This window comes from Ceratotherium simum, chromosome 16, assembly GCF_057802395.1.
Source record: "Ceratotherium simum simum isolate JZ-2026a chromosome 16, ASM5780239v1, whole genome shotgun sequence".
NCBI classification, from domain to species: Eukaryota; Metazoa; Chordata; class Mammalia; order Perissodactyla; family Rhinocerotidae; genus Ceratotherium; species Ceratotherium simum.
In genome coordinates this window covers 58507429-58522931 of record NC_141915.1, presented here as the reverse complement: position 1 = coordinate 58522931, position 15503 = coordinate 58507429, and the positions used below count along the sequence as shown (strand labels likewise).

General features: G+C 53.2%; 2 protein-coding genes across 2 annotated transcripts in view; one reads left to right on the top strand and one right to left on the bottom strand.

Moving 5' to 3' along the window:
* The window catches only part of DNAH17 (dynein axonemal heavy chain 17), a 126896-nt gene extending 122377 nt beyond the window's left edge, over window positions 1-4519 (top strand). The window contains exon 80 of the mRNA XM_004432828.3: window positions 1241-4519. Coding sequence (XP_004432885.1) covers window positions 1241-1488 — 248 coding nt within the window. The 3' untranslated portion in view covers window positions 1489-4519. The remainder of the gene's footprint in view (window positions 1-1240) is intronic.
* PGS1 (phosphatidylglycerophosphate synthase 1) overlaps window positions 659-15503 on the bottom strand; it is a 39490-nt gene continuing 24645 nt past the window's right edge. Inside the window, exons 8-10 of the mRNA XM_087441895.1 lie at window positions 11197-11345; window positions 6413-6542; window positions 659-1333 (exon numbers count right to left, since the gene is read on the bottom strand). Coding sequence (XP_087298021.1) covers window positions 6423-6542; window positions 11197-11345 — 269 coding nt within the window. The 3' untranslated portion in view covers window positions 659-1333; window positions 6413-6422. The remainder of the gene's footprint in view (window positions 1334-6412; window positions 6543-11196; window positions 11346-15503) is intronic.

The window sequence follows — 15503 nt, the reverse complement described above, 5'->3', positions numbered from 1 at the left end:
CTGGTCTGCGGAAGCTTCCAGACCCAGTCCTGCTTGGCTGGAGGAGAGAAACTAACCCTTGGCAAGGACAGGCTGTGTGCGCACTGTAAGGGGTAGGATGGGAGAGAGGCGCTCAGAGGGGGCCTGTGAGACGGGTGACATAATTCTGAGAATGTGCTCAGACAGAGGTCTGGAGGAGACCAAAAACATGCCACTCCAGGTAATGAGCCTGGACTGTGCTTTACTGAAAATGGCAGTCTTATCCTCAAATGTGAGCGCCTGTTTCGAGGGAACGAGGAACTCAGCACTCCTGGGCCTTGGAGCAGGGAGCCCAGGTTAGATGGCCATTTTGTGGGTGAGGGGTGAAGGTCAAGGAGCCCACCTCTGCCCATGCTCCTGTACGAGTCCCGCCCTCCACGTGGCCAGGACCTAGCAGCAGAAGGGAGAGAGGCCGGCACTCGTTCTATCCCCTCCCACATCAGGCCTGTCCTGCGCCGGGCGGAGGCCAGACAGGACCATTTCCTCAGACCCACTCTGAGCTGAGCGCCAGCTATTCCACCACACACCTCTGTCCTACTCAGCACTGGCCGTCACCCTGACCGGTGGGGGTGTCAGGGCTTGGTCAGCAAAGGCTCAAGGCTCCCCAGTTCCCACATCACCAAAGACAAGCACAGCGGCAGCCATTCTCCACGTTTATTTTGGAATTACAGACAGGAAATATAAATATCATTAAATAGGGTGAGTAGAAATACTAGCAGTCTGGCTAAAGGCAAATAACAGTTCTATGTGCATATATATATGCATAATTATTTATACTGTATATGTACACATAGTTTAGACATTCCATACGAAGGGACTCTCCTACAACTGTTAGCTGGAGTTATGATTTCCTGCCACTGAAATTAAGAAGGCTGACAGATGAGCCTCTGAAAACACCCCAGATGTAAACGATGGGACCAGGAGCTTTAGTGCAAAGCTGTTCGTCGGTGTGCAGCGAGATACGCGGCAAGTCACAACGTGCACATAATCACCTATGGAGTCCTGGATACAACTCCACTGTTGTGGAGCACCTGGCCTGAGCTCTTTGTAGGGGAGCCACGCCGGTGTCACAAAGGCACTAGCCTATCTCTGCAGAGGTGGGGGGTGCAAGGCCAGGCCCTCTCCCTTCCAGCCCCTCCCCTCCCTCACTGCCAGCACACCAGACAGGAACCAGTCGCCTCACCAGAGGCCACCCTGACCCTCGGCCATGCTGTCCCTGTAGGAGCTCGCTGGGACATCCAGACCGGAGTCATTGCTGAAGCTCGGCTAAAGGAGCTGACGCCAGCCATGCCTGTCATCTTCATCAAGGCCATTCCTGTGGACCGCATGGAAACCAAGAACATATATGAGTGTCCCGTGTACAAAACACGCATCCGAGGCCCCACCTACGTCTGGACCTTTAACCTGAAGACCAAGGAGAAGGCAGCAAAGTGGATCCTGGCAGCTGTGGCGCTGCTCTTACAGGTCTAGCTCGCTCCCTGGGTCCTGCCCCAAGGCCCACGCTCCCCTGGGCCAGATCCCAACCACAACTTCCAGTTTACAATTAGAAACTCAGCTTTGCAACTATTACTTATTTTTACAGGAACTCACGGTTGCTTTTGCTTCTCCTGCATAATCAAAGCACTTTATAACGGTGCACATCTGGACTAGCCAGAGGGTGGAGGGCAGCCTGGAAGAGGGGTGTGGACTGGATTAAAACAGTGTAGTCACTTAGATAGATGTGCCCGTCTGATTCCCTTCCACCGACCTTCAGCTTGGTGCCTGATGGCCACCAGGGGCCTGGCACAGGCTTACGGGTAAGGGCTTGATTCTCAGCAGCCGGGACAAGCACCCCAGGAACCAAACCCCAAATCCTGATGTCCCAGAGGGGTCAGCGGGGTTTACTTTTTCCCACAAGCAGTATGTGGGATGAGGGCACGGCGTCACACCCTTCAGCCTGACGCCACATGCCAACGACCCGCCGATGAGTGGCCCGGGCACTCCTGCAAACAGGAGCTGCCACCAGACACACAGTCCCCCACAGCATCTTCCCTTCTCTCAAGGGTGAGAGAATCTTTCCCAGTGATGGGAATGCCTCCTCCCCGCTCCTGGAATCCTGAAGAACAAACCATTCCACAGAGGTGCCATCTGCACATAGGTGACATGCTTCCCCATCGACTGCCCACCTTCTGAAACGGCTGGGAACAGGACATAATGAACACGGATTCAGGGACCACCATAAACGTGTGTGCGTGTCCTGGGAGGTCACAGGTTTCTGATTTCCACACTAAATCGCTCAAGTCCATGAGCCCCTTTTTACTACTGGGAAGCATTTTCATCTTCTTTCCTCTCCTTCCCCTCTCCCCACCATCAGCTTTCACTGCCCGCACTGGGTGGTGTCTGCCTCCAGCAACCTAACTTGCGGCCTGGGGCGAGCAGGGGAGAGTGGTCAGGGCTAGTCAGAAGGGTGTGCCCCATATAACAGTAGAGGGATGCCCTCAGCAGCCAAGAAATCCTGACTTCCAAACAAGCCAGGCTTCTCTGCAGTGAACTGCAATCCAGGGAGCAAGCAGTACAGTGGGATAAGGAAGGCCGAGCTCCCTGCTCCTGTGGACAAGTCCCTCAGCCTCTCTGTGTTCCAGGCCTCTGTACCTATCCAGGGAGACGGGGCTAAGCAAAACAACTGTGCCCTTACAAGGAAAGGCAGTCCACAAGCACACACAGCTTCCTGCACAAGGTGGCCAGCAGCAGCCTGCTCACGAGCCAGTGGGGAGGGGTGAGAGGTAGCCACCTGGCCGTCCCTCACTCCGTGGGCTCCTGCCCCAAGGGGAACTGGCATCTGCTGTGGTGCTGGGCCCAGGGCTGCCCTGGGACTGACCTGGCTGAGAGCTCGGGCCCCCCACCTGACTGGTAGACAGTGTTTCTAACTGCAATCAGAACAATCTCCGCAGAAGTGAGACCAGTGAGCCTCAGGCCTGCCTGACTCTCCACGGCTATGCCGATGCAGGACATTCCAGCGAAGGGCCTGGGCTGCCATTCTGGGCGGGTTAGGTAGTAGGATGCAGAGAAGGGGAGACGATGAACTGGAAACCTGGGGACACAGGGAAGATAGCTAGTAGGGCCCACAAACTCCAGATAAAGACAGCCTCCAGAGAGGCCCACAGGCTGGCACTCTCCATACTTTTAGGCTTAAAAGCAGAGTAAAGGGAGCTCCCTACGAATATCTGGACTTGTTCTAAGTTCAACTTGATCCTGAAGTTTTGTGAAAACTTTTTTCTCCGAGTATTCTCACCCAAACCATGGGTGAAGAAGAGGTCCTGGAAACCCTGATTCTGAGGCCGATAATTGACAACAATCCTGGGGCCCGGTGGGGCTAAGAGGGAGAAGGAAAACCATCCCTCAAGTCCTCCATCCCTGGGGCTGGGAGAATCCAACCCGTTTGGGGCTCTGGTGAGGAAGGCAGGAGTTTTGGCCAATGAGCCCGGCTGCCAGGCAACCACCTCTGCTGGCCAGGAGGGGTCACTGCAGCCCTTCATGTCCAGGCTGGAGGGACAGGAGAGCCACTGCTCTGAGAGGAGATAAAACTGCCAGTGGCCACCAGGCAACTCATTTTCAATCCCTGGTAATAACCACAAAATAGGAAGGTTTTCCAATTTTGCCTTTAGAGCCTAAAATAAAACAGTAATTTATTCCACACGTACATATTGTGGGTAGCTGACAAAATTATATCCAAACTTTCCAAGAGATGATTCACCTTTGGGTTGCAAACCAGTGAAGGGAAAACAGGGGTTGGGACAAAATCCGCTTTGCAGCTGAAAGTGCTAAGGCCTGGAGCAGCCCTCTCTGTATCTCCTCTCTGACTCCTGGCTGACTGGAGGAGTGGGGAGCCTTGGTTTGGGGAGTGCTCCTGGGTGGGAGAACCTGCCAGGACTGTCTTGAAGGTAATTAGCAGAGACAAAGGGAGCAGCCAAGCGTGGAGGGAAAAGGCCACAGATTGCTCAAGCCAGCTGTGGCACAACGTTGCCTCTGGTGCCACAGAATCTGTAGGAATGCAAATGCTGTTTACCGAAAACCTCTCTCCAAACAGAAACCCAGTGCCCCAGCACAATCTTTTGGCTTCTCTGGTCTAACTGTCCCACAGGACAATTTAATCACTACTTTGCAGGCAAACAGTGTTAACTGATGTAGCCGCAGGGCAGTGTGGCTGTGGCCCCACTCCACCCGATTCCCTAAAACCTGCAGATCTACCTGGCTCTGGGGAGAGGGGCTGCAGGCACTCTTGGCCACACACAGCAAGGCTGTGCGGGCTAGGCCAGCCACGGCCTTCTAGAACCCAGGAAGGTGACTGAGCCACCAGCCCTCGGAGGAAGACACGTGAGGCTGCTTCCAGAGGCAACATGCAGGGATGGGATCTAATCTCACTCAGAAAGGATGGGCTGCCACGCCCTGGGGCCGAGGCTTTCTCTCTGGAAGGCCTTTCTGTGTGCAAGGTTCAAGCACCTGAAGATGTAGAGATTGGGCAGAGAGGTTTTGAAATCTGCTCATGGAACATGGGGGGGGGGGGGCACCCTGGCCTTTTATAAATACACATGAGGTTTTCTGAAGATGTCCCACTGTGAGAAAGTGACACAAAAATGTTTTAAGTAGATCTAATAAAAATGAGCCTCATTTTTCAACAAATAAATTGCAAGGGGAAAGAATGAAGAAACCCAGATTAAAAGACACTTAGGTGACACATCACTCAATCACAAGGTGTAGACCTTATTTGGAACCTCAAGTCAAATAAACGTATCGAAAAATTAAAATGAAATAAAAAATATTTATAAGGCAACTGGAATTGTGAACACCTTCTGAGTACTTGATGATATTAAGGAATTCTTGCTAATGTTTTAATCAGGTGTAACACTGGTATAACGTTTTAGGGGTTTTTTTGGTTTAAGAGTCTTTATATTTTAGAGGGAAAACAGCAATATATGCATATTTTTAGAAATACAGACCTGTGTAACTATCAGAAGAAACAGATAAAAGAGTCAAAAGTGGCTGCTTTGGGGGAAAGGAGGGCAGGAAACAACTGTATTTTGTTGGTCTTTTAGTATTTTAAAAAAAAAAATGTATAAATTTAGAGTAAAAGTAATTAAAATACTGGAGAAAAACTAAATGATGAAAAAAAATACCATTAAAAAAAAAAATGAGGGCCGGCCCTGTGGCTTGGTGGTTAAGTGCGCGCGCTGCGATGCTGGTGGCCCGGGTTCGGATCCCGGGTGCGCATCGAGGCACCACTTCTCCGTTCATCCTGAGGCCGAGTCCCGCATACAGCAACTAGAAGGATGTGCAGCTACGACATACAACTATCCACTGGGGCTTTGGGGGGAAAAATAAAATAAATAAAATCTTTAAAAAAAAAAAATGAGGTTGAGAGAACCATGGTACCAGGAGCCAAGGAAACCCATGGCACCAGCGTAGGGCCAAAGCTGAAAACATGCCGGCCACACGTGCCTTCACTCTTGTCTGTGACTCCTCCTCACTCTCCCTTCCCCGCAAGCCAAAGGCCCAACCATTCCCATCTCCACCTCCCAGTGTGGGCTGGACTAGCAGAGCCTGGCCCAGAACGGCCTAGAACATCCCCACCCAGAGTGCCCCAGAACACTGATCCCATCTGGGAGTGAGGGTCAGGGTCTGAAGAGATCTGAACACAGAGGGTCGCTCAGGAGAGACCCCATCTCTAATGGCTGCTGCAACCTGCCCGGCCTCCTGGCGTCCTCAGGCATACTCACGTCCCACTGTGGGACACAGCCGGCAGCTCTGGGCGAAGTGGCCGCCTCCACCACTAATGGCAGCCTCCTTCTGCGTGGGCAGAGCATGACCTGTTACCAGCTGCCAGCACGGAGAACATGGCAACTCCACAAGTGCACGTCACAGAAACGTCAGGGAGCGGCCGCCGCAGCACCAAGGTCTGGCTATCTCATCCCAGCAAGCACAGCTGGCCAGGGCAGCAAGCCAGACCTGCTCTCCCAAACAAGAGCGCCTCCTCCGCCCACTCCTACTGCCTTCTAGACGTCCTCAGCCTTGAGGAGGGGAGCGCAGGATCTACCTGTGTGCCCCCTCATCACTAGGCCCTCGCCCCAGGCCAGAGAGCACTCCATGCACTGACCCCACCACAGCCAGTCCTGGGACTCATGGAGAGTCAGCACCCGAAGGAAGGTGAAAGAGCTGTCTAATTTAGCATTAGGTTTCAAAAACTTTGATGATAACCCTCCATGACCTGAGATACACACCACTCAGGACATAACCAATGACAGAACAAAAGAGCCCCAGGGTTCCTGCAAGAGGCCCAGGAACCCCAGCTGAGGCGGAAACCACCACCCTGCTAGTGAAGTTCAGGGAAAACTGGGCTGGGCGGCACTCGAGTCGGCACCTGTCTGTCCTCAGAAGAAGTTCTTGATCAGCGGAGTCACCATCTTCACCCACAGCTTCACCTGCCGACTCGGCTGCTCGAAGGTGGCGGAGGACACCACACCTGACCTCAGGTAGAGCTGCTCTTGCTCCTGAGGAAGAGAAACAGACGGGAGTCAGGGGGCTCCCCCAGCACCCCGTGACACGCCTGCTGCCCCAGTCTCACATGCGGAGCAGCCCAGACTCCGTGGGGGCAGGGGGACCAGTCCCTGCAAAACATTCCTTAGAAAAGCTAAGAAGCCCATGTTTCTTAACTTTTAAGACCAAGACGCGTGCAACAGGCAATTCAGAGTTGAAGAAATACAGCTGGTGGAAAAAATATTTAAAAGTTCACCCTCACTAAATAAGATAGTGCAAATTAAAATAATGAGGTATTTTTTAAATGAGACACAGTTTTTCTTCTCTCAAATTGGCAAAAAGTTGTTTTGTAATATCATTACCCCATGCTGACAAAGGCCTAGGAAACAGGCGCTCTCGTACACTGTAGACGGAAAGGGAGATCGAATCGTCTTTCTAGAGAGCAATTTGGCAACAGGTATCAAAAGCTTTAGAAAGCTCCACTTGCAAGAGTTTATCCCAAGAAAATAATGATGCACTCGGAACCATGCACTAAGATTTTGTATACTGATATTTACCATATTTAGCAACATTTATAATAGGGAAGAACTGGAAACCACCTAAATGTCCAACAATCAACGAATTAAATATAATAATCCCATTTAACAAACCAGCATTCACCATGAGATAATCATGTTCTAGAAGGACATTTATTTAATAAAATGGGAAAGTGCACAATATATTAAGCGAAAGATGCGGGACATGAAATAATATGTTCATTAAAAAAACAAGTTATGCCTTTTCATATGCACACAACAAAAGTCAAGAGAGGGAATAATCAAAACGACTTTAGTGATTATCTCTGGATGAAAGGGCTAGTGTCTCCTAATTTTTCTTAATTTTTACAATCAGTGTTAATTACCTTAATACTTAAAAACAAGCTAAAAAACATTTCTATAAGCCTATCTTAAAACTGTCTGGAATCTTTGAGAGAAGCAATTGTCTCTTTTTCAAGCATACACCTTTTAAGTCCTGTCTCCTTTAATAAGGAATTGGACGAAGCTGTGCAAGTGCAGCAGACCGCAGGCAGCGGATGCGATCCTAACCGCTTCCACCACGCAGGGCTGTGAGGTCCCTCCCTGGATCTTCCGTCCCTCTATCTGTCAAGTACCAGCTCTCCCACAGCATCGTGAGGATCCAGTGGCAATGGCTCTGAGAACACTTTGCCCACCGGAGGACCCGGAGCCCCAGAGGAGAGCTGGGAGGACGCTGCCCCATCCCGCAGGGGAGCTGCACACTCTCTTCTCCGGGGGCAGAAAGGAAGACGCCTCCCTGGCCAACTCCTCTGACCCAGCGAGAATGGGACGGAGGACACCTTGCCCTCCAGAACACTACAGAATTTGTCCACTGCTTTTCCCGTCAAGGGTGGGGAAATCAAGTGCCTGGACTTCATTTCTTCCTGCACATTTTTCACACTCACTATCTTTGTCATGAACCCGGCGCTTTCGAGGCCCGAGTCCACGCGGCAGTTCCGACCCGAGCAGACTTTTCCATCCCAGCTCTAATCCTCCAGCCTCCTAACTGCTGCTGCGAAGGACTCCCTCCCTGGCTAGATGTGCCTGACAGAGGAGCGAGCTTTGGTCTCGGGGGGCTGGTTTGCAGAAGTCTCCACAGACCCAGCTCCAGCTTTATGTTTTCAAATGAATACGCAGCCAAGATTTCAATTAAATTACCAGAAACACTTAAGTTTCTTCACAGACTCCACAACAGGGATGGAGAAGGAAGTCAGCTGACCAAAGTCGCAGTGCTGTTCAAGGGAGTCGCTCTGGGGTCACAAGTGGGAAACCGTGCTCTCCGAACAAAACCAGGAAGCTTTCAGTTTTTATTGTGCGTACTAAGTGCAGGGAGGGACTTCGGATTCTGATAAAAATATCTCCCCATTCCCAGTGCCCAATGTGATACGAATGGGGCCCTTCCCTGTATCCCAAGGAGAACTCCAGAGGCAGCTTCTGAGAGCAGGGAGCCACGCAGGCGGGCTTTTAGGGACTTTCTGGGCTGTGGGGACGTTGTGTGGCTGGGCAGTCCCAGGCTTAGGCATCGTACAGGCCTCCCCGGAGGGTGGCTGTAGTCCCAGTATACAAGTTTATAGGCAGAATTATCTGGAAATGCATTTCTGCATTTCAAAGGCACAGAAATCAACATGCCTCTAAAGAACTGAAGAGCTGCAGTAGCATGAACTGCCACCGTCCCACAATCAAAAACCCCTGGGATTCAGGTTTGGGAAGAAAAAGAAAATATCCCAAATATGTCATTTGGGAAAGCAGCTCCTGACCACAATCGGCCCAGCCTTTCTCAAGATCCAGGATGTGGGTTCAGTCCCCTTACTCAGGAAGTGGGGGAGAGCAGCCAGTACCAGGACCCCAGCACAGGCCTGCTCCCCTAAATCAACCCAGATGCATGAAGACCTCATCCTGGCCCAAGGCCAGTTCACACTAACTACTCTCTACTGACCTAGGCCAGAACCTCACCATCTAGGCGTCTATGGAAACCCAGCTCTCCCTGCAACTGAGGCAAAAGTCTAGGAGACCTGGCCGTTGAAAGCTGCAGGTCTACACCTTTCACGCCGGCCTAGTTCCAAGGCCAGCTGTCCCCTACTGGAACCTCAGCTGTGGGGGCTTCCTCAGTCATTTGCTGGAAGCCTCACTATGGCAAGAAACCTGCTGAGCAGATCAGATTCTCCCACTGGCCACCCAGAGCACGACCGCTGCCACTTCCTCTCGCCCCTATCGTGAGCCCTTCCCGGCACCAAGGCCCCACTCAGTCACTGACAAGATTCCCAGATCGCAGGAGGCAGATCCCAGGGAACAAGGCAGTTACCGTTTCCTCGTCCATCAACAAAGGCTCCAACAATTTCGCAACAGCAATTCCCAAACACTGGAGAATAAAAGCTTAACAAAGTCAACAGCTGAAGCTCCTGAGGGCTGGCCTACAGCAGTGTTATCTGTATCCCATGACTCAGGCGGGAAGCTGGCACCTTCCATGGAAAGGCTGTGTTGTAAAGGTCGCCAGTCCATGAGCCTAAAGCATCGTCTAGGTTCCATACACATGGGCACTGGGCTTGCCCTCGCAGAAGTCTGTCAGCACTCCTACAGGTAGTCCAGTACAAAATTCATGGAAGAGCACTAACGAACTCATAACTTTCTATTATTCTCTCAACAGAAAATAAAATCCTACTGTCATGGAAGGAGGGCCGAGACCACGGCATTCCTACTTCAGCGAGGAAATGGGGTTCTCTCCCCTGCTTCTCTGGACCTGTTGGTGGATCACTAGCCGGCCAGTGGCATGGGGCTCAAGGCCCCAACCCCTGTAACCCTCCAGCCCTGGCTCAGGAGAAAGGGTTGCTCTCCAGAATTCCAAATGGCTGAGAGCACAGACCCGACCAGACACCCTGGGAAGTCTCCTCCAAGGGGAGCAGGAGGGTCCTCAGTGGGCCACCTGCGCTCAATCACCAGTCCACACCAACGTGCCGAGCCAGCCAAAGCTAGTTAGGCTTCCTCTCAGGTCCCGTTTCCCCCCTCTCAGGAAGAATGCCTGCCCTCTCCCTCCCATGGCTGCAAGGAAAGAAATCCTACCAAAACCATGAGCATGAGAAAAACAACACAGAAATCCCAAGACACCAGCACTCCGCAAGGAAAACAGAACCTGCCTGCCCAATCACCGTCCCCGACATGCCTCTGCGTGGGAGGCAGAGGCAGCCCACAAGCTTCCGTCTGGTCCCACACATCACCCCCTCCAGACCCTGCAAACACACCATGAGGGGACCCTGCTCCTGGCCAGGCACACCTCCAGGCACTCTCTCCACCACCTCCTGTATATTCAATCCCAAACCAGATCATTACCAAGTGAAACAACTTTGAAATAAAATAAACAGAATCCAAATTATCAGTGCAAAAGAACCGTGCATCTTGATTCAAGGGCACAGAAATCTGTGCACGGGAGTGTCAGAGCCCGTTAAGTCCCTGAGTTCTCCGTGAATTGCCTCTGCACTAGCACTCCGGGTTCTTTTGCAAGTTTGGCTCTTTTTCTGGCTTCTCTGTCTTTACTTGCAAAGACACTGGCTCCCTGAATGCCCTTTCTGCCTGGGTGGCAAACCTCCCTCCTGCCTGTCCTTCCCCCGACTCTGAAGCACCTCCTTGCGAGGGTTTTTTTCAGAAATGACCGGATGCTGCCTGAAGCTCTTCCCTAGCAGGCCCAGGTCCTGCGTACCCCGGGCTCCTACCCCTCTGCACCCTTTCATAGTTGCTCTGCATTCTTAGAGGAGGTTGGGAACTACCGCTATATTCCTATCCCAGTGAGAAAACAGTGTTCTCTTCCCGTGAGGGGAAAGCAAAAGTTCCCCAGGATGTGGAGCGAGAGCCCCTCCAGGAAGCAGCCCCTGCAGGGGAAGAAGGCCGCAGCAGTCAGAAGGGCACTCGGCTTCAAAGGGTGGCCCTGCAGCATGTTTCTTTCAGGACTGGCCATTCCTACCCCAGCCGACTTGTGAGGACTCCAGTTCTTTCTCACTCTGCTCTCAGTCCCGGGCAGGAGACCATGGCGGGAGACAGCTCTCAGGCGACATGGCAACACGGGCAGGCTGGGCACCCAGCTACACCCCCACTCACCCCAGGAAATCCCACTGCCCCAACTAACCTGGTGAAGTTGCTGCTGCAGGGCCCGGCTCTCCGTCACAATGGCAATCTGGGCCTCCAGGTCCCGGTGAACTGACCTGTACCCAAAATTAGGAGAGCCAATCAACGTGAGACAGGGCAGGCTGCTCCCTGCCAGGTACAGCCAGAGGCCTGCAGGGAAAAGGAAACGTGCAGACAGGAAATGAGAACAACATCTGCCGGGAGCCTCTCCACACCTCGTCTCAACCTAAGAGGAAAGTGGCCTGCCACTGGGCTTGCTGGGAATAAGACAGCCACTGCAGCCTGAGAGGACAGGCTAAAATGGGACTTGCTCTCCACCCTAGGCTACTTCCAGGCACATCTGCCCCAGCCCCAGGTGCTGCTGGGGTGCAGGGATCGCGGGTCTGTGCGGCAGCCCGGCGGTCCCGGGATGGCTTAGTGGGATGGCTCCTCTTTCTTCTGCCACACTGCACGCTGGGCCTCTGTTCCCAAACTTGATGAGAAGTGAGTTCTTAAAGGGAACCTGGTGATGCCTGTGCTCAGATTCTGCTCTTACATCCCCCCGAATGCTAACCAGAGCCCCTCCCAGAGAGTTCAGGGCCTCTAATCTCCGCTCTCTGAACTGCCCCAGCCATATCCTGGCCATGGGAACCTGTAGCCCACTCTAGCCAGAGGCTCCATCACCCTTCCATGAGCACTGAGCCTATAAGAGTTCATTTCCTACCTGCTTCTCAGGAAAGAAGCCACTGTCATGCTAAGATGGCAGGTTAGGGAAGCGCAATCCTTTCTATCTAAGCCAGCAGATGTGGGGCTGTGACACAGGGGAACAAAGGCGCTTGGTAAGAACAGGTCTACTCCGTTCCGTATCCACCTGAAGACAAGCTGGGCCCTTCCTAGAGGGACAGCCACTCTCCCTCTTTCAGGCTACTGACACACCATAAAAGACTGTGAAGCCCAAACGGGCGCTAGAAGTTAAGAGTCCCTGCTGGGCACTCAGGGACTTCCAGGCTGGACAGCCAAAGTCCACTAGAAGCCAATGGAGGAGACAACCTAAGGGCCCTGTGAGTTTCTGTCCAGAGCACACTGTTTCCCCTTCTTTGCTAGGAAATGAGCCAGCTGTATTACAGTCAGAGAAAAAACAGGCCCAGGATGAGCAGCCGTGTGGCAGTGGGTCCTGCTTCATCCCCCTGCCCTGGGAACTCTCTGTCTCGGACAACACCATGGCGACATTTCTGTAACAAAGGTCGTAGATTCTCTCAGAATCCTAAAATGTCACCTGACAGTCCTCTGCTTTGCACCCTGTTGCCCATGCTCCGTCCCCTCCCCCGAGTTACAGGGCCTGCTTTCACAGACCAGCTCCCATCAGAACGACTTCTCCTAAAAAGACCATTCCCCAAACCTAACCTCCCAAGGACATCTGCTGCTCTTGACTTCCTTCGTCCTACAGGACCCAGACTCGGGCCTGGCCTTGGTCCTTTCCTTCACACTGCACCCTCACCAGCACCAAGAACGCTTAGCCCACTGGGGCTGGACTGGTGGTGTAGCGGTTAAGTGTGCACATTCTGCTGCGGCAACCCGGGGTTCGGATCCCGGGCACGCACCGACACACCGCTTGTCAAGCCATGCTGTGGCGGCGTCCCATATAAAGTGGAGGAAGACGGGCACGGATGTCAGCCCAGGGCCAATCTTCCTCAGCAAAAAGAGAAGGATTGGCAGATGTTAGCTCAGGGCCGATCTTCCTCACAAAAAAAATAGAACACTTAGCCCATGAAACCCAGCCTAACGTCAGTGTGACCAAGTCGGTCTGGCTCTCCTGCTCAGTGCCGGCCTCCTCATGCCCTCCCACCACCGTCGGTCTCTCCGCTGCCAACATGACCCTTTCATAGGGCCCACAGGCGCGCATGATCATCACAAGCGAATCAACAACATGTAACACACACCAAGCTCCTAAAATAGAAGGCCATTTCCTAATTCTCACTCAGAGCAAGAGCATTTCCAAGAACATCTTGGGTAAGAGATGACGACGCTCTGCTGCTTGTTCCTGTAATGTGCTTGCCCCCCCACACACACACAGGGGCCACATCAAAGCCACTTGCTTGCCTTTGTGTATCGCTCGATCAACTGTACTCCCCGATCAACTGTACCGCCCCAGCGGGCCACTGCCGTGCAGACAACCACATGGCCCACCTTATCCTGTGTCAAGAGACCATGGGGGTGAGCAGGCTGGCTCCTGGCACTCTGTTCCAGATGCCCAAGGAGATCCAAGCAAAACGGCCGAGCCTTGTCTTCTGCAGTAATGGCCCTCTATCTGCACTAGGCTCAGCACACCCCCCACCTCTCCACAAAGCCTGGGGCCAGGAGGGACAAGCTGGGGGCAGATCTCCACCCGCCTCAGAAGAAAGGCAACAGCTTCTCCCCCTGCTGGTACTGTTCCCACTCCTGTGATGCCAAGATCAGCCCCTTAAAAACACTGGGTCTGCTCAGTGCTACTTGTCTAGCCAGCTCTCCAGAGCCTGTCAAGAGAGGGGACAGGTGAGAGCTCGGAGCAGGGAGGCCTGACACCCACACGGTGACATGGGTTAAGGCTGATGTGAACCATGCCACCATTACTCTGTCTCCATCCAAGGCTCCTGGACCCCAGGGTCTGGTGGGAAAGCTTAGAGGGGCCTGGTCTTACCCATACTTTTTATTTGTAAAATCTGCCTAAACACGGATCACTCCTTCACAAGGCAACCTAGGGGTCAGCCATCAGAGGCAGGCAGCCCTTCTCCAGCCCACTCCGACAGCTCCCCCACATGGACCACTGCTTCTCAACCTGTTTTCATTACTGACCCCCAAAGGAGCTTTTTTAGACCCGTTTTTCCTAATCGCCACCCCTTGAATGAAATGTTACTATCAAGGACACGCTGCATATCTGTCTGTGTACTGTACGTATGTATACCCATACTTTACAGATCACAAGACTAAGATTTTCTCAGCACCCTCCCCAAGAGCCAGCCTCCCTTCCCTGGGGCACTATCACCCCGTTGAGCATGCATCATATACACCTATTCCTTGTCTTTTCTCTCTTCCCTGCCCCCTCTGCCTCCCTCAGCTTCTTTCCTCTTTGGCCCATGTTGGACTTGAGGTGAGCGTTTGGGATTAAAGAGGTAACACATGGTTAATCTACTGACCACTTGGTAAGGCCTGCAATAACCCCACCAGCTACCCCTGTAGTCTAACTTGCACTGCAATCTTTCTCCATCAAAAAAAAAGATAAAGACCATAAATGGCAAGACCAACACCCAATGGTAAGCCTCAATGAGACAGTGTTAGTGCAGCGCGGGAAGCCCAGAGAGGGATGCCACGTGGCGCTACAGGCCGCTCCACACAGAGCCCACAGCCCCAGAGAGCTCTGGAAGGCCGGGCAGCCATGGGCAACAGGCCTTCTAGATGTAAGTCAAGAGTGTTTAGCCACTGATCTGTGCCCTGAGGACAGCTGGGAAGTTTTCACTCGGGGAGAGGACATCAAGAGGCCCTTTTGAGCTCTGCGTCATCCCTCGCTCAGGTTCACACCAGCACTGCTGCTCAGGACCCTGGAGTGAGAACAGACAGAGGGTGAGACCCTCAGGGCAGAGACTCACTGTCGGGAAACACAACACTCCCCAGCCTGGCCATAAACCTTTATCGAGTCCCAACTCCTCATCCCAGGGCCTGACCTTTGGGCCCAACATCTCTCCCGTTCCAGGAACTGCCAGCGCAAGGAGAGACTTTGCAGCAGGAACGACAGCTCGGGAGCAGACTGAATGCGGGCGGTTCACAGGGCAGGGAGAAGTCCCACTGCGTGGGGTACCAGCAGAGTGGGGGCCCTGCCTCTCACCACGACATGGGCACGCTACGGGCACAGAAGAGGGCTGGACTTGGAGTCCCAAGACTTCTGCTGCTTCTCAGCTCTGACACGAGACAACCTGCTCCATGCTCCAGGCCTCCTCTTCAGACAGGCGGACACCTGCCTCTGCTCTGCGCGTGCCTACACCCCTTCTCCACTCAGTCCCAGCATCATTCTAAAGGGCAAACCAGAAGACTCAAAGGCTCCCTGCAGCACTGCTCGCCACGGCCTCTGAGCCCTTTCCAACGGGCCCTGGCCACCTCCAATCTCACTGCCCACCACTGCCAGCCTCCTAGCTCCACTCCAGGCACACTGGCCCCGTGCTGCTCTTCAAGCCTAGTGTGGTCTCGGGGCCGCACAGTTCTGTTCCCTCCACCCAGTCCTCTCCTGCCCGAGGTCTCTGCTCCATATCACCTCCTCAGACGGGCCCTCCCTGACCCTCCCATCTTAAAGAGCCCCCG